This window comes from Schistocerca serialis, chromosome 1, assembly GCF_023864345.2.
Source record: "Schistocerca serialis cubense isolate TAMUIC-IGC-003099 chromosome 1, iqSchSeri2.2, whole genome shotgun sequence".
NCBI classification, from domain to species: Eukaryota; Metazoa; Arthropoda; class Insecta; order Orthoptera; family Acrididae; genus Schistocerca; species Schistocerca serialis.
Window position 1 is genome coordinate 312,530,667 of NC_064638.1, and position 25,058 is coordinate 312,555,724.

At 45.9% G+C, this 25,058-nt stretch overlaps 2 protein-coding genes across 2 annotated transcripts in view; one reads left to right on the forward strand and one right to left on the reverse strand.

The window, feature by feature from the left end:
* Nucleotides 1–4,569, reverse strand: part of LOC126469643 (vesicle transport protein SFT2B) — a 66,459-nt gene extending 61,890 nt beyond the window's left edge. Inside the window, exon 1 of the mRNA XM_050096770.1 lies at nt 4,119–4,569. Coding sequence (XP_049952727.1) covers nt 4,119–4,190 — 72 coding nt within the window. The 5' untranslated portion in view covers nt 4,191–4,569. The remainder of the gene's footprint in view (nt 1–4,118) is intronic.
* Nucleotides 4,570–4,920: 351 nt separating this feature from the next.
* The window catches only part of LOC126469653 (phenylalanine--tRNA ligase alpha subunit), a 135,687-nt gene continuing 115,549 nt past the window's right edge, over nt 4,921–25,058 (forward strand). The window contains exon 1 of the mRNA XM_050096782.1: nt 4,921–5,320. Within this exon, the coding sequence (XP_049952739.1) occupies nt 5,180–5,320 (141 nt within the window). The 5' untranslated portion in view covers nt 4,921–5,179. The remainder of the gene's footprint in view (nt 5,321–25,058) is intronic.

Genomic DNA, 25,058 nt, shown 5'->3' on the forward strand with positions numbered 1-25,058 from the left:
AGTTTTGCTGTAGTGTATTCATCCATAGCTTTAGTAATTTCTCTGTGCTTTCTTGATGCATAGAACTTATCACTTGAATTCACTTACTACAGTTTCTTAACAGGAGTAACACCTACCTCTGTAGTTGACTGATTCAGGGTATTTAATTCTTCCTCTATTGATGCAAAATCTGCATCATCTGCACCTTGGGAGGCTTCACCTTGTTCAGATACTATCATTGTTGTTATTCTGTCAAAACATTTAGAACACAAAAAGACGTCAGTGGAAACCTCTTTACTTTGAAACAGAGTCTTCAAATGAGAACATTTATTCTCAACCTGAATAAAGTGTTGTATATCACTATTTTGTGGACATGCAAATAGTCAGCACACTTCACTCTCCTGTGGCCCCAGTCAGAAGACATTTCAAACAGTCCTTTTCACAAAACGCACTGCAACTGTGTCACCTGGCAAAAAAAAAAAAAAAAAAAAGGAAGAAGAAGAAGAAGAAGCAGCTTCTTCAGCAAACAAATTAGAACTGACCAACTGCAATACAGAAACTTGCAATGAATAACCACAACAAAGAAACTACAACAAAGTGTCAGAAATATCACAACAATGAAAGTGGAAAGAAATAACTCCAACAAAAAAAGTAAAAAAAAAAAAAAAAAAATAGATAATTGCAACAAAAAAAGTGATAAGATAACTGCAACAGAAATAAACATCATAACAAAGAAATTAGTAAGAAACAACTTCAGTGAAGACATACATTATCCTTGAAAGTTAAAAAAAAATATTATTTTTTCAATGAAACCTGTCCAACTTAAAAGTGGAAGCTGTCCTTTACCAGGAATATAGCACTACACGGTACTAATCAACAGAAAAAAAATCTAATTTTCCTGGATTCGCATTTTTCGGAAAAAAAAACCCTTCTGTAAATTATTAAAAAAAAAAAAATAATTCAAAAGGCAACAGTAAAAGAACTATGATAGTAGTCCAAACAGAGGATACCATTTTAATCATAAAGCAATTATCCTTCAAATAAAAACTCTAACAAAATATCTAGAACTGTTACAGAGACACAGCACTCTTAAAATTTTTCTGAAATTCTTATCTTCTTTCAAATGGTGTTTGCAGTGTCATCTTTGGAAGCCTGTATCCCGGGGCAGGAATTTTTGTGGAGAAAACAAAAAAATACGTGTTTCTTACTTACTCCTGAATTTTAACATACACTAAATTCAGTAACATCCGAGACTATGAAGGTAATCCCCCTGCCTGAAGCGATACGGGTTATGCCAAGAAGAAGACAGTTCATATTCATCACTTAGTCATGTCCATCATGGAAACGTATGAGGTATTAAAACAGGAACACACTGAATTTCAAATAGGGAAAGCTAAGCTCGCAGAAATATGGCCACCACATCTTCAGTTAAGCAGCAAACTACCTCATAACATATGTTTGTGCATTAATTAATGCCATCAGCAGCCTTCATACGAAACATGATAATATTCCAGCTTTCAGCAACACATTTGTATCAAATATCATATGCCAGCACCCAGTGAGTTTTGTTGGCAGAATTGAATGTAAGACATATCAGAATTGTAGAGGTCTCAACAAAGCCTATAAAACTGACGAGCTGTAAATTATGAATTTATCACGGTATGTTCCGGAGATGGAAGAAGATGGCTCTAAAATAATTAAAATCAAAGACAAAGACTAAGTTGATAAAGCGAAATACACAATTTCCACAATTCCTCAGTTTCTTCTTCATTGCTATACAAAGAGAGGTCAGTCTGCATTTTATTATCAGCAAAAGGAAATGGTTCCAAGTCGAGATTCTAAGGAGTTTGCATTGCCACATATTGATTTTGCTGAAAATTACAATTATGTTTATCAAGATGAGGTGCAAAGTGCACATTGGGCAGAAGAACAAGTTAGTATTTTCACTGTGTCATTCAGGTTCTCCTCACCGAACTGTTGCTGTTTCAGACAACTTAACCCATTCCCAGGATACTGTGATTGCATATATTAACAAGGTAGTGTCAACAATACCTGAAAATGTGAAGGTAATTTCAATATGGTCAGATGGACCTACCTCACAATTTAAAAACAAATACATTACTGCTGATGTACCTCAACTTCGATCATTTCGTAATGTGGAAATCTATTTTAACTTTTTTACTACACCTCACGGAAAAGGAACTGTAGATAGAATAGGTGCAGTTGCGAAATGGCAAGTGTGGAATGCAGTAAAAAGGCAAAAATTCATAGGAGGTGATGCATCACCTTTTGCTCAGGCAGGTGCAAGTACCACAACTATGCAGCTTTTTCCATATGTCTACTGATCAAATTGAAGGAATACGTGTGAAACTTGATCTGGCTCAAATACTTTCTTTAACATGATCAATATCAAACATAAAAAGCATTCACTGCATTCACTATGAGAAAGGAGTACTATAAACATATATGCTGTCAAAGAATTTCCCTTCTGCATATCATCATACTGAAGAGACCAAAGAAAGTGTAGAAATTGTAGACTGGTACAAAGAAGAATATGATAGTAAATTCTATGCTGGAGAGGTATGTGAAATTTATCTGATCAGCGCAATGGAGAGCGCTGGTCACTACTGGAAAAAGCAAGCAAAGAGTGATGAAATACTGTACACACAGGACAAAATTATAAAGCAAATAAATCCACCTGATGTCATCCATGCAGGAGGATATTTTCAATACTCTGAATTTTAATTGAATTTATGGTTTATTTCCCCAGATGTCATGCTCTTATAATTTTCCACAGTGCTTAAAAATGAAATTTTAATGTTAAGTTTATCTTATTAGGTAAATAATGTCTTTTTTCCCCCCCTGCTCGCAGGAAAAACTTTCTCCAACAATAAGTATCAAGTAACATGAGTCACACACTTTTTTCAATATATTACAATATTTTACAAGGTATACTTTTTTTAGAAATCTGTAACTATGTCATACAGTTTTTTAGAAATCTGTAACTATGTCATTTGAATACCAACCTAATTTGCATTTTCTGTGATAAAAACCAGATCCATACTCTTAATAGTTTGACAACACTTTTGACCTAAATTGTACATTAGCAATAGGATGTCCCAAATTTGTAACATGAGTCACAATATAAACTGCTTTCTTATTCTTTAACTTTAATGCTCTTCACTGCTTAAATATTAACTCAAGATCTTTGCCTGAATAACACAAAGTATGATGATGAGTTACAAAAGAATATTTAGATTGATGAAAAGTCGAAATCTGTTCATGTACAAATTATGAAGGACCATACAGCTAAAAAATTATAAATTTGGTAATTTTATTCAAATAGTGATGCTCCTGTAGCAAGAAGTGACTAATTATCTATCTTAAGTGCTATAGCTTAATTTGCTCGGTAGTAATCTGCCCATCATAGCCTATACCTAAATATGGAATGTAGCTTTAGCAGAGAAATATACAGGTACAATGTAATGCAACATTCTTTTAAAATTTGTTTTCAATGTTACCTTCTGATTCAAACATTTTTATTCAATTCTGACGATATGGTCTACTATGCTGCTTAAGTTTTAAACCAGAAGAATGCAGATCTAAATGCTCCAGAGCACAAGTAATTCTATATACTTTGTAATCTTACACGGTAGGCCAACACAAATTCCTATTGATAGATTTTATTATTACACTTCATTCAGTTAAGAGATGTGGCACATAAGTTGGTGCCACAAGAATCTTGAGCCTACAACTGAGAGCTCAAAGGGATGAAATGAGAGGACGGCAGCGATGGCAATAAAATCGTGAAAGTTCTAATGTAAGGGAAATTAATTCTCCGTTGTTGCTTGGGATAACAGACATTAAAAAGGGGCATATCCTTTAAGTCTGGAAGATGTGTTTACCTTTCTCTTACAACAGTATTTAGGCTATAACTAATTTCGTTCTAGGTGCCAAATCTCTGGGTGCAGCATTACGCTTACTTACGACCATCACACAACAATCCGCACTGTACGTTTTGAATTTCATGTAATCATTAATGCTTCCTTACCGTAATTACATGCCGGACACGAAAATGTAACAATATTCAAAAATGTGTCATCAAAACATGTGTATGTAATGTGAATCACAACAATCACCTGTGGCATAATGCCGCTTTCTTCTTCCGGCTGGGCATCGTTCCCACTTAAGGCTCTTCGAAGTTTATCCATCACTGAGCAAACCACAGAAGCTTATATACGACGCGAAGATTTAGTACTAGTGGTCGTTCTTCCCTTTCAGTCTTTTACGTTAACTTGTCAATACGCTGCAGCTATACAATGTGTAGGTTCAGATTTTGACAGTTCTGCAGAACAGCTTTGCCAATCTCAGCAACAAGTGTCACATGCAAACACAACCAAAGAATGCCTACTTCTTACTTCCAAAACTTCTTCTCGATGCCTCATCGTTAAAAACAACGATTTTGTTGCCAAATTCCACAGACATCATTTTTCAATTATGCGCTGCTGGAGATTATAGTGTAGAGATGCAGATACATGTACAAAACTCTGAGCGACGCTTGTATCGAAACACTTCCTTTGTGACCATGTTATAAAACTGGACCGTCAACTAATTCGAGAAAAATGATTTAGCCTGGATTTTCTCTCCTGATACATGTTGACGTCGTGATGTGGTTGATGTTCAAAGTGTTAACGAATAGGCATGTCAGAAAATGTAATTTCATTCATTTTTTGGTCCTTCTAGATATGGAGAAAGAATGAAAAGTCAATGACAGCATGGGATATGGATGTAATAGAACAAAATGTATAAAAGTACAGTTTCATCACATTTGTAAAGGGGTTAATCATTTAGAGTTGCAATCGTAGTACTGGAACACTTTATCATTTGTTTGGAATTAGCTTCGCTTCGCGTCTGTCAAGGTGGCACCAAGGATGTTAGTGCTTGTCTGCTTGAGTCAGTTGAGTGCGTGTGGCCGTGTGCGAGCGAGTCGCGGAAGCAGATGATGACGATGTGCACGTGCCGCTTGTATGTGTAACATTTGTTGTTGACAGTTCTGTGAAAGTACATGATTAAGTTGTTATTTCGACCGGTGTTGGCCTGGTGGTATCCTGAAAGGGGTGGAGCATTGTCGTTAGGCAGCAGTGAAAGGAAAGTTTGAACATTAACGGATCGAAATCAAGTTCGGCTTTTTGGATTGGTGATGGGTTTCAATCTGCAAGAGGATATATTGAAGTATCTAAATGCAGTTGGTGATGTAGACACATTGGATATTGCAGTTCACTTCAAAACCGATCATCAGAAGATAATTGGAGCAGTCAACAGTATCCAGGCTCTTGGCGAGGTATGGGCAACAGTTTGTGCAACCACCACACCTAAGTAATATGTCATTGTTATGCATTTAAGATCCTGTGATGCTTTCCATGTTATTCTATAACAAATTCTATGTCAGTAATCGAGGTTAATTTTTAGGAGAAGCTGACAGTACGTGTTTATTAAAGATACTTGTAAATTAACGTTTTTACTTTGCGGATCATTTCAGTGTTTGTGGCTGTTTATGCTTTTCATTCTGCAATATAGGTTTTTCCATCTCTGGATTAGACATGGGAACAATGATTGTTTGAACGGCTGTGTGAAAACTGTTACGCGAAGTTGATATGCAGAAGGTTGCAAATAATGTGAATTTCCACCTGAAAATGTTTTTGCGAGGTATAAGTCGTCTTCCTTTCATCATTTGTAACTGTCTTCCTCTCGCCCTTGAAACAAGTCCGTCAATATCCATACCTTGTTTGATGTCTTCGGTTGATAATTTGTGAGTTATTGCAGAAATAATAATAAAAGTAAATCGTAAACACTCTTTTATAAGCTAACTATAATTTATCGCTGTCGTGCCAGTTGATCTAAGCTTACCATTTGCATTACCAACAAGTCACCCTATTTTACTACCACGGATAGTTTCTCTATACATAGCGGTAGTTACCGCTACAGTATGAGAAGGATAGATTACTACACACCTTATAGAGAAGGCATAGAATCACAGACAAACACCATGAAAAGACAGCTAAACTTTTGGCTTTTAGTCAAAAGGCCTTCATAAAAAAGCAGATCACACACACACGGCTACTGTCTATGTCTGCTCCTTTTTTCCAGAAAGTTAAAAGTTTAGCAGTCTTTTGATAGCATCTGTCTGCGATTCTACACCTCCTCTACGTAATGAGTAGCAATCTATCCTTTACATATTGTTACGCAATCCTGGACTTTTCATGGTTATTTGAGGGTATTCATATGTTATGACGAGCTTTAGTTATATGTTGTTAATCTTGTAGTTACCTGAAGTGAAGTGCATAATGAAACATTTTTGTACGTGCAGGGAGTTTTGCCAGTTCCACCAGACTGCTGTAATGCCAAGATATAACTACATAAAGTAAAAGTTGTCAGAGTAATACAATACAAATCGATAGGTCAAAATATACAACACATAGCATATGTAACATCAAACAATGGGAAATCCAAGATGGAATTTAACGATATTATGAAAAGAATAGTTGCTACTCACCAAATAGTGGAGATGCTGAGTTGCAGACAGGCACATCAAAAAGACTGTCATAAAACTCACATGCTTTATGAGGATAGGACAGGTAGCATATGGGGATAGAGGATTTGGTTGGCTGTGGTCTTGATTAAGGAAACATCGCCTCAGTTCCCTTACCAATCCAGGAAAACCACAGAAAACTGAGATCAGAATGGCCATACAGAGCAACCCCATCATCCCAAATGTGGTCAGTGTCTTTAACAGCTGCACTGCCTCATTTGGTAAGTCCGTATTGTGTAATGTACCTTGATTCACACAGTTTGTTTCAGGTAACTTGCAATACAAAACATAATTTTGTTCTTCATTGCTGGCCACTCTAGTGATGACACGTGGACTGTTCCCAATTAGCCTACTTACAATGTCAAACATAGTGCTGATGTTCTTAGCTGCACACACTGAGATATCCATTGATGACTCCTGGACTGTTGTGCCCCTTGCATCAACTCCAGACTCTGTTCTCTCCATATTCAGTTATGTACCACCGTCCACCTGAAAAGCTAAGCCAACAGACATTACTAGCATGTATTTTACACATGATCTCCTTGTGAAAATTGTAAACCATAATTATATGTTGAAATACGACAATGTGCTGTAGTTATCACCTTTCATTACAGGACAGTGGTATTACAGTACTATAGTTTGACAACTTACATGCTTGTTGGTAATCCAGATTAACTGATACGTTAGATACCGCTTCACCAACTCGCATCCAAAATGTTCATTCCAACATAAGAGATATCTTCCAGTGCTGTAGATCAGTCTGTCGCTGTAACCTACATGTAAAAAACTAATATAAATGAAAAAGAAGTATTGTCATTCTTTTGTTCTATCTGTTACCCATGTCGTCTCTCACAATACATCATCAATGTTACCTTTCAGAAATAATAGTTCATTTTTCAGTTATTTTTTTGAGGGGGGGGGGGGGGATAGATTGGGGAGGTCATAAAGGAAGCGCAGGCCACTTAGACCCCAGGATAAAGAGAGCCATCTGCCATCATGACAATGGAAGACAAAGATGAAGTGGAAGAGTACATCAGAGTTTTAAAGGCAACTCCTTATCCCCCCCCCCCATCTTCCTCCCCCCCCCCCCCTCCCCCAACCCCTTGTCACTTGTTTATTGTCATCAAAGCCTTCCCTATGTGTGAACAACATATAAGTCCCTTTTATCTTGGGGTCTGAGGGACTTCCCCTTTCTTTTTAACTTCCTCCAATACATGTCTCCTCACAGAGAAAGGAGCTATTAGTTCTGAAAGCTAGGGTAGTGTAGGCTATGTCTTCTAAATGTGTCTGTTAGCAGTACAGACATTTCTCTTGATATTAAGTACTGGCCAGCAAATCTGCCTCACAATTTTATAGTTTCCTTGTGGAATATTCATTTTGACAAAATAAACTTAACTTGTTCTAGAATTCTGCTGCTCATAGAGATAATTCACAAATTCAGTTCGTGCTTCTAAATGATGTCATTTGACGCAACCAACATTGTTCAGAGCAACGATGGTTGAAATTTTGAACACACATTCAAAATTCAAGGCCAAGTTTATCGTCAGATTGGCTGTTTGGCCTTCTTTATCTGTTTCACTTCCAAGATGTTAAAATTCATCCACATTTAACATTTATATGTACAACTTGTCCACCTGCTGTACACACATTACCTTGGTTTTCATTTTGTTTTGAACTCTGTTCACTTTCTGTAACCACTGCTATGTATAACTTTAATTATATCTGCAGATTTTCTGCCTGTGGCAAACATTTTCCACATATTGAAACAGTTCTTCATCTTCTTTACTGTCTTCCCTTGCCATCTCAAGGGCTAGAATAGAATTTGTGTAAAATCATCTGGTGTAGGAGGCAACTAATCGAGCTTTTATGTTGATGACTTGGCTATTATTAGGGCACCCACCAGTTTTAGCTCATTCCACAGCAGTTCTCTTAACAGATTTGGCCTAATTACCTACTTGGTAACCTTTCAGGGTTTGACCTCCAGTTTTCTAAATTTTACAGCTGTAAGGGCTGTTCGGAAAAGGACACCATATATGGAGCATGTGCTGTGATCTTCTACACCTGCTATTGGTGGATTTATGTTTGCACCTGAAAGCCAGTGTTGTGGCCAATTCAGTGTGGGAAGGGTCATAATGTGCCTTCACCTGACACTGTAGGGATTGCATTGCTGGTGCTAGAGCTGTAACCTGCCCATGTATGCTGAGGAGTAGGTGCCTGTCCAGTCTTTGTCACCAGGACTCCGGGCAACATGTACTGTGCCAGATGCCTCGGTCATGGCTGGGTGCCACCCATGGGGAGAGGGGAGAGCCTCAGATCGGAGTGAGTGGCATCAGGGCAGACAATCCGTGATGAAACTGATGAAACACATGCATATTTGTGGCTGTGCCAACATGGCAGTTCTAACAGGGGGTGGGGGGAGGGAAATTTAATGCAGAGGCTTTAAACACCAAGATGTTTCCGTCTTTGGCCATGCTGAAAGTTGAGCGAGAAAATGGAGTGGTGGTCAGTTCACACATTTCTTGGTATTCTCCAGGACCGATGGAGAATCTTTTGCACCAGTGAAGCCACTTTTCTTTGAAAAAGTTGAGGATAGATTTGGAGAAGTTGCTGCAATAGAAAAAATACAAAATGGATCTTTGTTATTGAAAACTTTGACTTGTAGCCAATCACAAGCACTTCAGGTCTTTGGCAAGCATGGGGTTACGCCAGTTATCATCTCTCCCTGTAACAGACTCAACAGGATTGAAGGAATCCTTTTCCATTTGGCTCTAATAATACAAATAGAGGAAGAACTACTTGCTAAACTAGTGTGGCATGGAGTAAATTTTGTTTATCGCAGTCAGAAAGGACCTACGGAAAATAGGGTGAACATAGGGGCTTTTATTCTAGCCTTTAGTGGAAATTTTTTACCTGAGAAAATTAAGGTCATGGTCTATAAGCAGATCCTATTTTCCTCCTCCCATGGAACGTTTTAGGCAGCAGAGATTTTGACACATTTCCTCCTCCTGTATTAATGAGGTTACTCGTGGGTTGTGCAGGAGGACACTGCATGATTGCCGTCCATGCAATGAACACCTGCATGTGTAAACTGCCCAGAACACCAGTCGCCTGTTCACTGACACATTCAGTTTTCAAGTGGGTGAAGAAAATCCAGGAATGTAAAGCACTTGACTACCTGTCTTATGAAGATCTAAGAAAAACTGTGAGTGATTTCACACAGTCAATATGATTATAAACTTTGCAAAAATTCTGTCAAAATCCACACCTATCATAATTAAAATGTCTCAAATAGCAGCTCCTCGCCCTGGACACAGTCAGTGCCTGTTTTCTTCAGTTGGAGGTGGGGACAGTTCCTTTGATCCTCAAATCCACAGCACCAATGGTAACCATCCCGTTACTGCAGCTGGAGGTGCCTTGTCCTTCTCAAACATCACAAGCGAACAGGACACCTTCCAGGGTGCCTTCTTCCCAGGACACCCCCCTGTGGGTTCGGGGGTAAGAATAGGCCCGTGGTATTCCTGCCTGTAGTAAGAGGCGGCTAAAAGGAGTCTCAAATGTTTTGGCACTTATGTGTTGGTCCCCTGTCGGGTTTGACCTCCATATCTCAGAATTATTCCGAAGAGCGAGGCGATTGGGGAAGGGCGCCTTACTTGGTGCTTTGTGTCCATTGTGCGTTGAGACCTTTCGCCATCTTATTTGTCGTTGCACTGCACTCCTGCTCGCTCTCCATCTCTTGGGCATGGATACGTTCCTGTGTGCACTTTCTGCCATGCAATGTGCAGTGCCACTGTCTGCACTGACGACGACCATGGACTAATTGTCACCTAATATGCAGCACGGTAGCCAGTCCGTTGTGGTGGGGCCGCCATGTATCTGTTGGTTGTAGCCCCCCAACACAGGGATCACTCTGCTGATGCCTGCGCTGTTAACTCCCCACATGTGCCAGGGAGTAGGTGCCTATCTCCTTGGGGCATCGGGACTCCTGGCAATGGCCAACCTGCCAGGTGGCCCTTGCTGAAGATGGGTGGCACCAGTGGGTGGCATCAGGGCGGATGACCTGTAATGAAGCGTGGTACATAACCTCTTGCTGGTGGCCAGCCGCCAGCAGTCTCTAAGCGTTCCCGGGCTCAATTTAACGCTCAGAAATATGATCCCAAAATGTTCCCCTGGGAGACCACACCGTGGGAAGATCGTAAGTCTCAGGATGGCAGTGACAGTTATTCGCCCCGGTTCCTAGTTTGTATGAAAGCTGATGGGGAGTCTTTCATGTCCACAAAGCCTCAGTTCTTCGTAGAGCATTTAGAGGACAAGTTTGGGTAGATGGAGGGCTTGTCCAAAATGCGCTCTGGGTCAGTATTGATAAAAACGGTATCCTCTGCCCAGTCACAAAGGTTACTTGCTTGTGACAAGTTGGAGGATGTTTCCGTTACGATCACACCCCATAAGAGTTTAAATATAGTCCAGGGTATTATTTTCCATAGGGACCTACTTTTGCAGTCTGATGATGAGCTGAACGCCAATTTAGAGCGTCGAGGTGTTCATTTCGTCCGGTGCGTTCATCGGGGTCCAAAGGATAATCAGATTGCTATCAGTGCCTTCATCTTGGCCTTTGAGGGTGATATATTACCGGAGAAGGTCAAGGTGATGGTCTACTGCTGTGATGTCAAGCCCTTTATCTCTCCGGTGCTTTAAGTGCTGGAAGTTCGGCCATATGTCTTCCCGCTGTACTTCCAGCCTCAGGTCGAGATTGCGGACGCCTATCACATCCCAATACTCCATGTGCTCTGCCTCCCATCTGTGTCAACTGTGCAGAGCATCATTCACCTTGCTCGCCAGACTGCAGGATCTTACAGAAAGAGCGAAAAATCATGGAATATAAGACCCTGGACTGACTGACCTTTACTGAGGCTAAGCGGAAATATGACTGACTACATCCCTGTGCGAATGACATTTTCATATGCCACTGCTCCAACAACCATGCTAGCCCCATCAGTTCAGCGAATTCCAGCCAGATCGCTGAGCAGTAAGACTCCACATGCCCCCTTGCCCATGGGAGGCAGTACCCACCCTGTTGCTCCCGCGCAACCTACCTCGGGAGCAATACCCTTTCCACCCATTAGGGACGTCCGTCCCCGTTTTTAAGCCAGAGAAGCGTCCAACTTCTTCGGCTTCTCTTGCTTGCAGGGGGTCCCTTGGGTCCCTCGGGTCCCTCCCTTCCCAGGTTTCAACAAGTGGGAAGGATGACACCCGACAGTGGCATAAGTGCCCACAAGCAGCTGGTTATAGGGCTTCGCGATCTTCCTCCATCCCCCCCCCCCCCCCCCCCCCCCGCCCCCTCTGCGGGTCCGGGGTAAGAATAGGCCCGAGGTATTCCTGAGTGTCGTAAGAGGCGACTAAAAGGAGTTTCAACCGTTTCGGCCTTCCATGTGATGGTCCCCCTTGGGGTTTGACCTCCATTTTTCAAAATTCTACAGAAGTGCGAGCCTTTTGGGGAAGGACACCTTACGTGGTGTACCACTGGTCCTAAGTGCACTAAGACCTTGGCACTCGGCATTGTACCGGCGTTGTAACCATGCCCGCTATTCCTCAAATTGGGCCTAAACGCCTGATGGGTTGTACAAGTTACGCCCATAGTGCGTCCCCATCTGCACCAGCGATCATGATGGACTTTCCATGGCACCAGAAATCCAGCACGGTAGCCAGCCCGTTGTGGTGGGGTCGTCATGTACCCTCTAGGTTGTAGCCCCCTGACAACACAGGGATCGTACTGCCGATACCTGAGCCGCACCCTCCCCACGTCGGCCAAGGAGTAGATGCCCGTCTCCTTGGGGCATCAGGACTCCCGGCAACGGTCATCCTGCCAGGTGGCCCTTGCTGAGGCTGGGTGGCACCCGTGGGGAGAGCCCCTGGTCGGAGTGGGTGGTATCGGGGCGGACGTTTCGCAGATGAAACGTCAACACATATCAGGTCGCTCTGCGGCCGAGTCTTTCAAAAGAAAAGGTACCGTTTCTAGTTCTGGTTCTCCTGCCCTTTCCCCCTTGGCCACTCCCTGGGAGGAGGGACAGGCCCGCCGGCTTGGGGCGAAGTACTTCCCCCCCTATTAGGTCTGTTCTCGAACCGATGGGGGGACGTTCGCCACCTCCAAGCCCATGTTCTTTGTTCAGCACATTGAGGACATCTTCGAGGAAATTGAGGCTCTCAGCAAGATGCGTTCAGGGTCTGTTCTTATCAAGACCACCTCCGCCACGCAGTCGGCAGCGCTCCAGGCGTGCGACCGCCTAGGGGACATCCCAGTGTCCATTGTCCCGCATCTGGCACTAAATCGGACGCAGGGGGTTATTTTTCATCGTGACCTCTTGCTACAGTCTGATGAGGAGCTCAGGGCCAACCTGGAGCGCCGAGGCATCATTTCGTCCGGCGAGTCCAGTGCGGCCCCAAAGACCGTCGCATCGACACCGGGGCCTTTATCCTCGCCTTCAAGGGGGACGTTCTCCCGGAGAAGGTAAAGGTGATGTGCTACCGGTGCGACGTGCGACCGTACGTCCCGCCTCCTATGCGCTGTTTTCGGTGTCTGCGCTTTGGGCACATGTCGTCACGGTGTGAGGCTGAGCCCCTTTGTGACGATTGCGGACGTCCTCTTCATGAGGAACATACATGCACCCCACCACCTCGGTGCATTAATTGCCCTGGCCTCCACTCGCCTAGATTCTCAGACTGCCCCGCATATCAGAAGGAGAAGAAGATACAGGAACTCAAAACTTTGGATCGGCTCTCTTATTCTGAGGCCAGGAAGAAGTATGACCACCTCCATCCCGTGCCGTTGACCACTTCGTTTGCCTCAGTTGTGTCCACTCCTTCCGCGGTATCCTCACCCCTATCCTGTCCCCCCTCCGCCTCCTCCGCCCATCAGGGGGCTCTGCCTCCGCCTCCCAAATCCCTCCCTTCCAAATCATCCTCTTCCGTGGCCCCCGCCCCCTCTGACCCAGGGGCCACCCTTCCTCCTCCTCCTCCTCCTCTCCCCCCGCCACCTGAGAAGTGATTCTCTTCTCAGGCGTCCATCGGGGAAACGTTCCGGACCCCAGCTTCCGAGGTCCGGCGTTCCAAAACGGACCCCGCACGTGAGGACCTTCTTCGGGTCCAGCCCACCATCCCTGTGCCTCCTCGGCCTTCCAAGAAGGCCTCAAAGAAGAAGTCTCTATCCCCCTCTCCACCCCGTCGCGTTTCGTCTGACGCTCCATCCGTGAGTCGCTGCTCCCGGCCGTCCTCAATTTCGCCGGGACGCTCTGCTGCCAGGCGCTCAGCTGGCCTCTCGTCGGCAAATGATGCTGCCCCTCCTACACAACCAGGGACAGCGGCCGCAGCTGGCGACGAGTTGATGGGACCGGATCCGCCTCCCGTCGGTTTTAGCGTTGTTCCCTCGCAACCTGGCCCTCCGCGGCCGTCGAGGTGACCAGCTCTTCCCCCGTCTCGTTCCCCCCACTTTTTGACTAGCGATGGCGTTGTTTCATTGGAACATAAGAGGTATTCGATCTAATCGGGAGGAATTACAACTGCTCCTTCGCCTGCACTGTCCGCTCGTCCTTGGTCTCCAGGAAACCAAGTTGCGCCCGACTGACCGTATTGTCTTTATCCACTATACCTCGGGGCGGTATGACCTCACCCCTGTGGATGGTATCCGAGCTCATGGTGGGGTCATGTTGCTCGTTCGGGACGATGTCTATTACCATCCCATCCCATTGACCACCCCACTCCAAGCAATAGCTGTCCGTATTACTCTTTCTGCTTTTACTTTTTCAGTTTGTACCATCTACACTCCGTCATCTGCTGTTAGTCGGGCTGATATGATGCACCTGATCGTTCAGCTTCCCCTGCCGTTTTTATTGTTTGGCGACTTCAATGCCCATCATCCCCTTTGGGGCTCTCCTGCATCCTGTCAAAGAGGCTCACTCTTGGCAGATGTCTTCAACCATCTCCATCTTGTCTGCCTCAATACCGGCGCCTTCTCTCGGACTCTACTCATACCTACTCCCACTTGGACCTCTCGATCTGTTCTACCACTCTTGCCCGTCGGTTCGAGTGGTATGTCCTTTCTGACACCTATTCGAGCGACCACTTCCCCTGTGTCATTCGTCTCCTGCACCACGCCCCATCCCCACGTCCTTCGAGCTGGAACATACCGAAAGCTGACTGGGGACTTTACTCCTCCCTGGCGATCTTTCCGGACCACGATTTTCCCAGTTGTGACAGTCATGTCGAATACCTCACGGCTGTTTATCATCAATGCTGCCGAACGTTCCATTCCTCGTACTACCTATTCTTCACGTCGCGTTTCCGTCCCCTGGTGGAACGGGGCTTGTAGGGACGCTATCCGTGCTCGACGACGTGCTTTACGCACCTTTCGCCGCCATCCTACGTTGGCGAATTGTATTGAATACAAACGTCTCCGAGCGCAATGCCGTAGAGTCATCAAAGAACGCAAGAATGCTTGTTGGGCCTCTTTCACCAGCTCCTTTAACAGTTTTACTCCCTCTTCCGTCGTTTGGGGTGGCCTGCGCCGGCTGTCGGGCATTAAGGCCCACTCCTCGGTACCTGGCCTGACCTCAGGTAATGAGGTCCTTGTTGATCCTGTGGCTGTCTCCAACGCCTTTGGCCGCTTTTTCGCGAAGGTTTCAAGCTCCGCTCATTACCACCCTGCCTTCCTTCCCAGGAAAGAGGCAGAAGAGGCTCGGCGACCTTCCTTCCACTCGCTGAATCTGGAAACTTATAATGCCCCCTTTACTATGCGGGAACTCGAACGTGCGCTTGCACTGTCCCGGTCCTCTGCTCCGGGGCCAGATACCATTCACATTCAGATGCTGGCACACCTTTCTCCGGCGGGCAAAAGCTTCCTTCTTCGTACCTACAATCGCGTCTGGACCGAAGGTTAGGTCCCCATGTGTTGGCGTGATGCTGTCGTCGTTCCTATACCCAAACCCGGGAAGGATAGACACCTTCCTTCTAGTTACCGCCCCATTTCTCTTACAAGCTGTGTCTGTAAGGTGATGGAGCGCATGGTTAATGCTCGGTTAGTCTGGATTCTTGAATCTCGACGGCTACTTACTAATGTCCAATGCGGCTTTCGTCGCCGCCGCTCCGCTGTTGACCACCTTGTGACCTTGTCGACATTCATCATGAACAACTTTTTGCGAAGGCGCCAAACGGTAGCCGTGTTCTTCAACTTGGAGAAGGCTTATGATACCTGTTGGAGAGGAGGTATCCTCCGCACTATGCACGGGTGGGGACTACGCGGTCGCCTGCCCCTTTTTATTGATTCCTTTTTAACGGATCGAAAGTTTAGGGTACGTGTGGGTTCCGTATTGTCCGACGTCTTCCTCCAGGAGAACGGAGTGCCTCAGGGGTCCGTCTTGAGCGTAGCCCTTTTTGCCATCGCGATCAATCCAATTATGGATTGCATTCCACCTAATGTCTCAGGCTCTCTCTTTGTCGATGACTTCGCGATCTACTGCAGTGCCCAGAGAACATGCCTCCTGGAGCGCTGCCTTCAGCGTTGTCTAGACAGCCTCTACTCATGGAGCGTGGCAAATGGCTTCCAGTTCTCTGAAGAGAAGACGGTTAGTATCAACTTTTGGCGATATAAAGCGTTCCTTCCGCCATCCTTACATCTCGGTCCCGTTGTTCTCCCATTCGTGGAAACCACTAAGTTTCTAGGGCTCATGTTGGACAGGAAACTGTGTTGGTCTCCGCATGTCTCTTATTTGGCGGCCCGTTGTACACGTTCCCTTAATGTCCTCAGAGTTGTTAGCGGTTCATTTTGGGGAGCGGATCGCACTGTCCTGCATCGCTTGTATTGGTCCATAGTCCGATCGAAGCTGGATTATGGGAGCTTCATCTACTCGTCTGCTCGGCCATCCCTCTTACGCCGTCTCAACTCCATCCACCATCGGGGGATACTTCTTGCGACTGGAGCCTTCTACACTAGTCCTGTCGAGAGTCTTTATGCTGAAGCTGCCGAGTTACCATTGACCTACCGGCGCGACGTACTGCTGTGTCGGTACGCCTGCCGGCTGTTGTCTATGCCCGACCACCCCGCTTACCAGTCCTTCTTCGCCGATTCTCTCGACCGTCAGTACGGGTAGTATGTCTCTGCCCTGCTGCCCCCCGGAGTCCGCTTCCGTCGCCTGCTTCGACAATTGGATTTTGCCCTCCCTACCACCTTCAGAGAGGGTGAGAGCCCGACACCACCTTGGCTCCAGGCTCCGGTTCATATTTATCTCGACCTCAGCTCACTCCCGAAGGAGGGTACTCCGGCTGCAGTGTATTGCTCACGGTTTGTCGAACTTCGTGCTCGACTTGCCGGTCACACCTTTATTTACACCGATGGCTCCAAAACTGACGATGGTGTCGGCTGTGCCTTTGTCGTCGGGGCCGCCACCTTTAAATACCGGCTGCTCCACCGATGTTCGAGCTTTACGGCCAAGCTTTTTGCTCTCCATCAGGCCGTTCAGAATGCCCGCCGCCACCGCCATTCATCGTACGTACTCTGCTCTGACTCACTCAGTGCTCTTTGGAGCCTTGGAGCTCCCTATCTGGTCCATCCCTTGATTCAACGGATACAGCAGTCCCTCCATTCTTTCGCTGCTAATGGTTCTCCTGTCAGCTTTCTGTGGGTTCCCGGACATGTAGGAGTGCCTGGGAATGAGGCTGCGGATGCTGCAGCCAAGGCTGCAGTCCTTCTGCCGCGGCCAGCCTCCCATTGTGTCCCGTCATCTGACGTTCGTGGGGATGTGTGTAAGAGGCTTGTGTCGTTGTGGTGGGATGCTTGGTCATCCCTCCAAGGAAACAAGCTCCGGGCAGTCAAACCGCTCCCAACTGCTTGGACAACCTCCTCCCGACCATTTCGGCGAGAGGAGGTCCTTCTGACCAGGTTGCGGATTGGGCATTGCCGGTTTAGCCACCGCTACCTGCTCTCCGGTGACCCAGCCCCGCAGTGCCCTTGTGGTCAGGCATTAACAGTGTGCCATGTTTTATTGTCGTGTTCCCGTTTTAGTCAATTTCGTGTTGTCCTGTCCCTGCCATCTACGCTCGAGCAGCTGCTCGTATTCTGCGTTTTATAACTTTAACTGGCTTGTCCAAAGACATTTAACCTTTTTACTTATTTTATCTGCATCCTTGTCAGGTCCTTCTGGTGCCCCCCCCCCCCCCCCCTTCCCCTTGAGTTTTACTAGATTCCATGTGCTCTAACAACTGTGACTGCGCGCTAATGACCTCAGCAGTTGAGCGCCTTTAAACCCCACAAAAAAAAAGAGAAAAAAAAAAAACTCCTCCATCCCAGAGACTGAATTGGTGAAACCCTCCCAGCCAGTGAAACCCAAGGAGCAGCGAGAGAAGTCCAAGAGGAAGACCTCTAAGGCCAAGGAACTTGGGGTGGCACCCACCCCACCGCAACCTTCGAGCTCTGCGTCTGAGGATGAGGTGGAGATCTTGGCGTCTGTTGAGGACCTAGATCTCACTGGTCCCTTGGACACAATGGATAGCACTTGCACAGGTGCTCAGTCGGTGGCAGCCGGTGACCCAGCAGCATAATCTACCTCTCCAGTCCCTTCACGCCTTTCTCGGCCATGGACAATGTCATCCTCCAGTGGAACTGCAGCAGTTTTTTCCACCATCTTGCTGAGCTCCGACAACTTCTCAGCCTTCACCCTTTCCTCTGCATTGCTCTTCAAGAAACTTGGTTTCTGGTGATGCGAACCCCCACCCCCCATGGGTATTGGGGTTATTATAGGAACCGGGCAGCTTACGAAAGGGTATCTGGTGGCATCTGCATCTACGTCCTTCACTCCCTTCACAGCGAGTCTGTCCCTATACAAACACCTTTAGAGGCTGTCGCTGTTCGGGTGTGGACGCCTCAGGCTGTTACTTTCTGCAGTCTGTATCTTCCACTGGATGGTGATGTCCTGCGGCATGTCCTGGCTGCGCTGATAGCCCAATTGCCGCCACCTTTTCTATTACTGGGTAACTTCAATGCCCATAACCCTCTGTGGGGTGGATCAGTGGCAACATGGCGAGGCAGCACCGTTGAGCATGTATTGGCACAGCTCGACCTTTCCCTTTTATACGATGGTGCCTTCACACATTTCAGTGTGGCACATGGCACATACTCAGCCATCGACCTTTCAATCTGCAGCCATAGCCTCTTACCATCTGTCCAATGGAGTATGCACGACGACTTGTGCGGTAGTGACCACTTTCCGATCTTTCTGTCACTGCCACAGCGTCACTCTTCTGGGCGCCCCTGCAGATGGGCTATGAATAAGGCTGACTGGGACTCGTTCTCCTCCATTGCCACTATTGTGCCTCTTTCCAATGACGCCATTGATGCGTTGGTTCATTCAGTCACCACCGGCACCATTACTGCCACAGAATCTGCCACTCCCTGTTCTTCTGGGTCCCCTCAGTGGAGCACTGTGCCTTGGTGGTCGCCTGAGATTGCTGAGGCGATTAAAGATCGTAGGTGGGTGCTCCAACGTCACAAGCGGCATCCCTCATTAGAACACCTCATCGCCTTTAAACGACTCCGTGCGCGGGCCCACCGCATCATTTGCCAACACAAGCAGGAGTGCTGGGAAAGGTATGTCTCCACCATTGGTCTCCGTACCTCTCCAGTGCAGGTTTGGGCCAAGATTAGGCGACCCTATGGCTATCGGACCCCCGTCAATGTACCTGCGCTTTCACTGAATGGAGCAGTCTGTACTGAATCCGACACTATTGCCAACCGCTTAGCAGAGCATTTTGCTCAGAGTTCTGCTTCTGCGACTTAACCACTGGCCTTCCGCTCCCTGAAAGAGTGGTTGGAACATTGGAGCATTTCATTTCACACGCGCCACCCTGAATCGTACAATGTTCCGTTCAGTGAGTGAGAATTCCAAAGTGCCCTAGCTGCTTGCCCTGATGCGGCTCCCGGGCCAGATCGCATACACTGTCATATGCTCAAACGCCTCTTGGTGGACTGCCAGCGGTGCCTCCTAGACTTTTACAGCCATATCTGGGTTGAGGGTGAGTTCCCGTCGGAATGGCAGCAAAGCTTTGTAATCCCCGTTCTGAAACCTGGCAAGAACCCACTATAGGTGGACAGCTACTGCCCCCTTAGCCTCACCAATGTTATTTGCAAGTTACTCGAACGCATGGTGAGCCGGCGGTTGAGTTGGCTCCTTGAGCCTCGTGACCTCCTTGTTCGGTCCCAGGGCAGTTTTCGCCAAGGACACTCCACCATCGACAACTTAGTGTACCTAGAGTGTGCCATTCAGTCAGCCTTTTCCCGGCGACAACACCTCATTGCCATCTTTTTCGATCTCATGAAGGCCTACGATACTACTTGGGAGCCACCACATTCTCGCTACTCTGCATGAGTGGGGTCTTCGGGGACCACTCTCGATTTTTATACAGAACTTTTTTTCCTACGGCACTTTCCGAGTTCGTGTTGGTGCTTCCCATAGTGCACCCCATCCACAAGAGAATGGAGTCCCGCAGGGCTCTGTCCTGAGCGTCCCACCGTCTGCAGGGAGCTATACGGAAGGCGCAGTCATGGGCCCTCAATCATGGCTTCCGGTTTTCGGCCGCCAAAACTTGTGTGATGCACTTCTGTCACCATCATACCGTCCAGCCCCATCCTGAATTTTACCTCGATGACCAACTACTAGACCCAGTGGAGGCTTACCGCTTCCTGGGTCTGGTCTTCGATGCCCGTTGGCTTCCCCATATTCGTCAGCTTATAGACAAGTGCTGGCGGCATCTCAATCTCCTTCGCTGCCTGAGCCACACCGGCTGGGGTTCTGATCGTCGTACACTACTGCAGCTGTACCAAGCCATTGTACAGTTCCGTGTTGATTACGGAAGCATGGTGTATGGTTCAGCGGCCCCTTCTGTACTGCGTCTGCTAGACCCTGTCCACTACTGTGGAGTTCGCCTCGCTATGGGAGCTTTTCGATGTAGCCCCGTGAACAGCCTCCTTGTAGAAGCGGACCTTCCTCCATTGCGGCTCCGGTGGCAACTATTGCTCGCAAACTACACTGCACATATCCATAGTTCACCTTTCCACCCAAATTACCGTCTTCTTTTCCCCAACACGGCGGTCCATCTCCCGCAAAGGCAGCCCAGAATTGGAAATCCCTTCGCTGTCTGTGTCCGGTCACTTCTTCATAACCTTGATGCTTCCCCCCCCCTACCACCTTTCCTGTAGACTTGTTTCCATACCCCTTCATGGCCAGTACCTCGGCCTCGGCCTCAGCCTCGGCTCGACCTATTGCTTGGCCCCAAAGGCTCAGTCCCACCTGAGGTCCTCTGCCGGACCTTCCTCTCTGTTCTTGGAGAGTTCGGGGGCTCAGGCATCGTCTACACTGGTGGCTCCCTGGTCGACAGTCTTGTTGGCTTTGCTTATGCTCACGTTGACCATACAGAACAACTCTCCTTGCTGGTTGGCTGCAGCGTATTCATTGCAGAGCTGGTTGCCATCTATCGCGCTCATGAACATTTCTGCTCCTATATTTTGACTAAGGTTCAGTCTTGATCACACCATTTATGTTTCAATGATAACCTATATCATTGAAACATAAATGGTGTGATCAAGACTGAACCTTTGTCAAAATATAATAATCTATTGATCACTGTATTCCAAAAATGTTTACCAAAATATCTGCTCCTGCTGTGGTGAGTCCTACATCATTTGTAGTGACTCCTTGAGCAACCTACAAGCCCTCGACCAGTGCTTCCCTAGGCATCCTTTGGTATTGTTAATCCAGCAGTCTCTTTCTGCCCTGTACAGGAGTGGACGCTCAGTGACCTTCATTTGGACCCCAGGCCATGTTGGGGTACTGGGCAATGAACATGTTAACTGTCAGCCACCAGTAAACCATCTCTGGACATTGGCCTCCCGGAGACCGATTTGCGAGCCGTCTTCCGCTGCAAAGTGTTCGCATTTTGGGACGGTGAATGGCACAACCTGACAACACCAAACTATCTTCGTGCTATCAAGGAGATGACGAATGTGTGACGGTCATCCATGCGAGCCACTCGCAGGGAATGAGTCATCGTCTGTCGGCTCCGCATTGGCCACACCTAGTTGACGTACAGCTATTTACTGCGCCGTGAGGACCCACCTCTAAGTCGCTGCGGATCGGCTTTGACGGTGGTCCACTTTTTGTTGGCCTGTCCCCTTTTAACTGAGCTCCGGCAGATGTTTGCGCTGCCTGATTTGCTCCCAGCCCTTTTAACAGATGACACTGCCATGGCAGGCTTAGTTTTGCATTTTATGCGGGCAGGGGGCTTTTACCACCTGATCTAAGTGTTTGTCATTCTTTGTGTTGAGTCTGGCGTTTGGCCTATAATTTTAGACTGGGTTTTTTTAGTGTGTTTCTAGGTGGTTGGCTTTTCCTTTTTTTTTCTCTATGGTCGGCCAACCACTGTCACACTCTGTGTGCTTTTAATTCCTTTTGTCTGATCTCTGAGTGAGTCTGTCTTGTCCTGTGTCGTCTCTTGGCATCTCCATTGTTCGTTTTTATTCTTTGTGGGTTTTTGAAGTTTTCGGAAAAAGGGACTGATGACCCTAGCAGTCTGGTCCCTTCAATCGCACAAACCAACCATCTTCCCAGGACAAAAAGACTAGTAATCTACCACTGACCAGTGGCTGAAAGAGCTACAGGTTACAGGTCATATAAGAAAATGGTCCTCTTCTATTCCAGAAGTAAAGACAGGGAAATCCTCAGTGAAACCAAAAACCTCACAAGGATGAGAGGGAAAAATTACATGTTGGCTCCAGTCGATCTTGGGAGGGGAAAGAGGCACTTTTCTAAATTTCAGTCTCATTTAGATGAGTACCGTTGGCGGAAGAGCGTCCCTGAGGGCTATTGTTTTTTTCGGTTTTTTAAGGGCTATCAGTAAGATGTACAGGCCGAAGGTAGGTAGTTAGGGTGGTTCTTGTGGGTGGGTGGCTGCAGTTCGGGAGTGGGGGGGGGTTAGTCATTGGTAGTGTTTGTGGGGGGGGGGGGGGGGGTTGTGATTTAATTGTGGAGGATCTATTTTGTTGTAGTTTTTGTTGTTGAGTTGTAGTGTGTGATTGAGATTTGTTAATTTTATTTTATTTTTTGTTTATGGGTATTTTATTTTGGGGTGAGGGGAGGTTGGGTCTTTCTTTTGGTTTTTTTGTGTGTGTGTGTGTGTGGGGGGGGGGGGGGGGGCGCACACGCGCCCGTGTGTTGGCTGACCTAAGTTGCAGCACCAGAACTTTTATTGTGGTAAGTTTTTATTTTTCTTTTTTTTAAGTGTATTTGTTGTGTGTTGTTGTGGCTGGTGAGGTGGTTCTGAGTTGTGTGATTTGTTGTATTGGTAATTTGGTGTCGTGTTGGTTTGTAGGTATGTTGTTGCCTGAAGGGAAGTTTTTTATTCCAAATTGTGGTCATATCTGTGGGTTTTTTGGTATTGGGAGTCGCTGTTGACCTATGTGGGTGAAGGGAACTGTTAGATTCCAATGGGTGGTTGTGGCTATGGGTGTTCCGGTTTCGGGAGTTGCTGTTGAGCTATATAGGTCAAGGGAAGTATTCAATTCCAATTTGTGGTTGTGGCTTTGGGTGTTCTGGGATCGGGAGCTGCTGTTGAGCTGCAAGTAGATACCAGCACTCAGGTAATTGCCATGTTCCTTGCATTTGTGGAAGGTATGACTTAGTGTATAACATCAGAAATTAGTTGAGACTTTTTGCGGGTGGTGCTGTTATACACACACACATTGCAGTGCTAGAAAATTGCAGCTAAATGCTGTAAAAAGTGCAGAGCATCAGTGCTTGATGTAAGAGTAGGCAGTTGACTCTCAACATATGTATAATGTATTGCGGCTAAAAAGGGGGAAAGACGTGGTATTGAATGACTATTCTTTTACTGAACAATATCTGGAAATGGTCTCGTCCATTAATTATATGAGTATGTGTATGAAACAGTTGAAAATGGAATGACAATATAAAACTAATTGCAGGATGAAATTCATTAGAAGAATTTTCAGAAAATGTAGTCCACACACAAAAGAAGTAACTTACATAACCCCCATTTGACCCATACTTGAATATTGTTCCACAGTGTTGGACTGTTAACAAGGCAGATTCACAGAGAAAATAGACAATCCAAAGAAAAGCAGTGCGTTTTGTCACAGTGTTGTTTAATACCCTTAAAATGTTTTATAGATGCTTCTCCACCTCCTGTATCAGATGCTAAAAGAGAAGAAGGTTTGTATATATTGTTAAAGTACTGCGAGTGTACATTCTAACATGAGTCAAATAACATGGTATATCGTCATAAATGTATCTCACATAAAGCCCTTGGAGATAAAATTAACCTTCTTAGGTAGCCATGTGTGTTAACATGATTGCTTCCAGGATGGGGATGTAATCCCAGCCCCGGATAGAATCCATCCGGCGGATTAATAAGGGGTTGGTGTGCTGCAAGCATGGATGTTGGTTTCAGGTGGTTTTCCAAATCCCTCTAGGTGAATACCAGCCTGGTTCCCATGCCCCATCTCAGATACATACTACACAAACATTTGGAACACTTTCTCACACTAGCACACAGAATTTACACGCAGACAAATTGGGTTCACTGCTTCTGCCCTGGTGGTGAATAGGAAACTGGTGACCATAGCCGTTTGTTCTCCTTAAACGCTTACTCAAAAGCAGCTTGGGGGTGAATAGGAAACTGGTGACCATAGCCGTTTGTTCTCCTTAAACGCTTACTCAAAAGCAGCTATATTAGAGAAATTTGAGCTCATATTGAGTATTGCTAGTTTACCCTAATCCACACCTTTAATGTGCCTTTTTTACTTCCGGTTATTTTGCACCAGATTTTCACGTGCATGTTTTGGGGTGTCGGGGAATAGTAAAATAGGGTGCATTTTTGTAGTAGTATGAAAGTGCAAGCGTGCTAGAGATAACCACAATCAATATTAAAGAAAAAAAAGTCCTCTAGAGTTAGGGCCATGGGCACATGTCGTTACATCTGATGTTATACTCATTTTGAAATGGCCTAACCTGCCAAACTGTAAAGTTTCTATTGTTTCCTTTCATCATCCTATTTCCGATTCTGTTATCCAATTACCTTTTTTCACATTGAATCACTGGCTTCGTTCTTTGCTCACCATAGTGATTGTTTATTCTCTCTGTGTGCTATCTTTGATACTTGGTTTCAGTTTTATGTGTATCTTGTAAAATATGCCCATCATCCACTCCTTGTTAGCTTTTATACATTTCTGATTCATTTAATTTCTAACTGGCCCACTCACTTGCTGTTCACTTTCAAAATTTTGGTGTTTTCATTGCTCACTTTAAAATTCCAGTGGATCTTATGTTACCTGTAGTTCCCGTTTTCTACCATTTCTAAACATTTCACTTTTCCTGCTGCATTTACTGCATTCTTTGAAGGCTGTTGTACCAGTTTTCCGAATCAGTAACGACTTCAA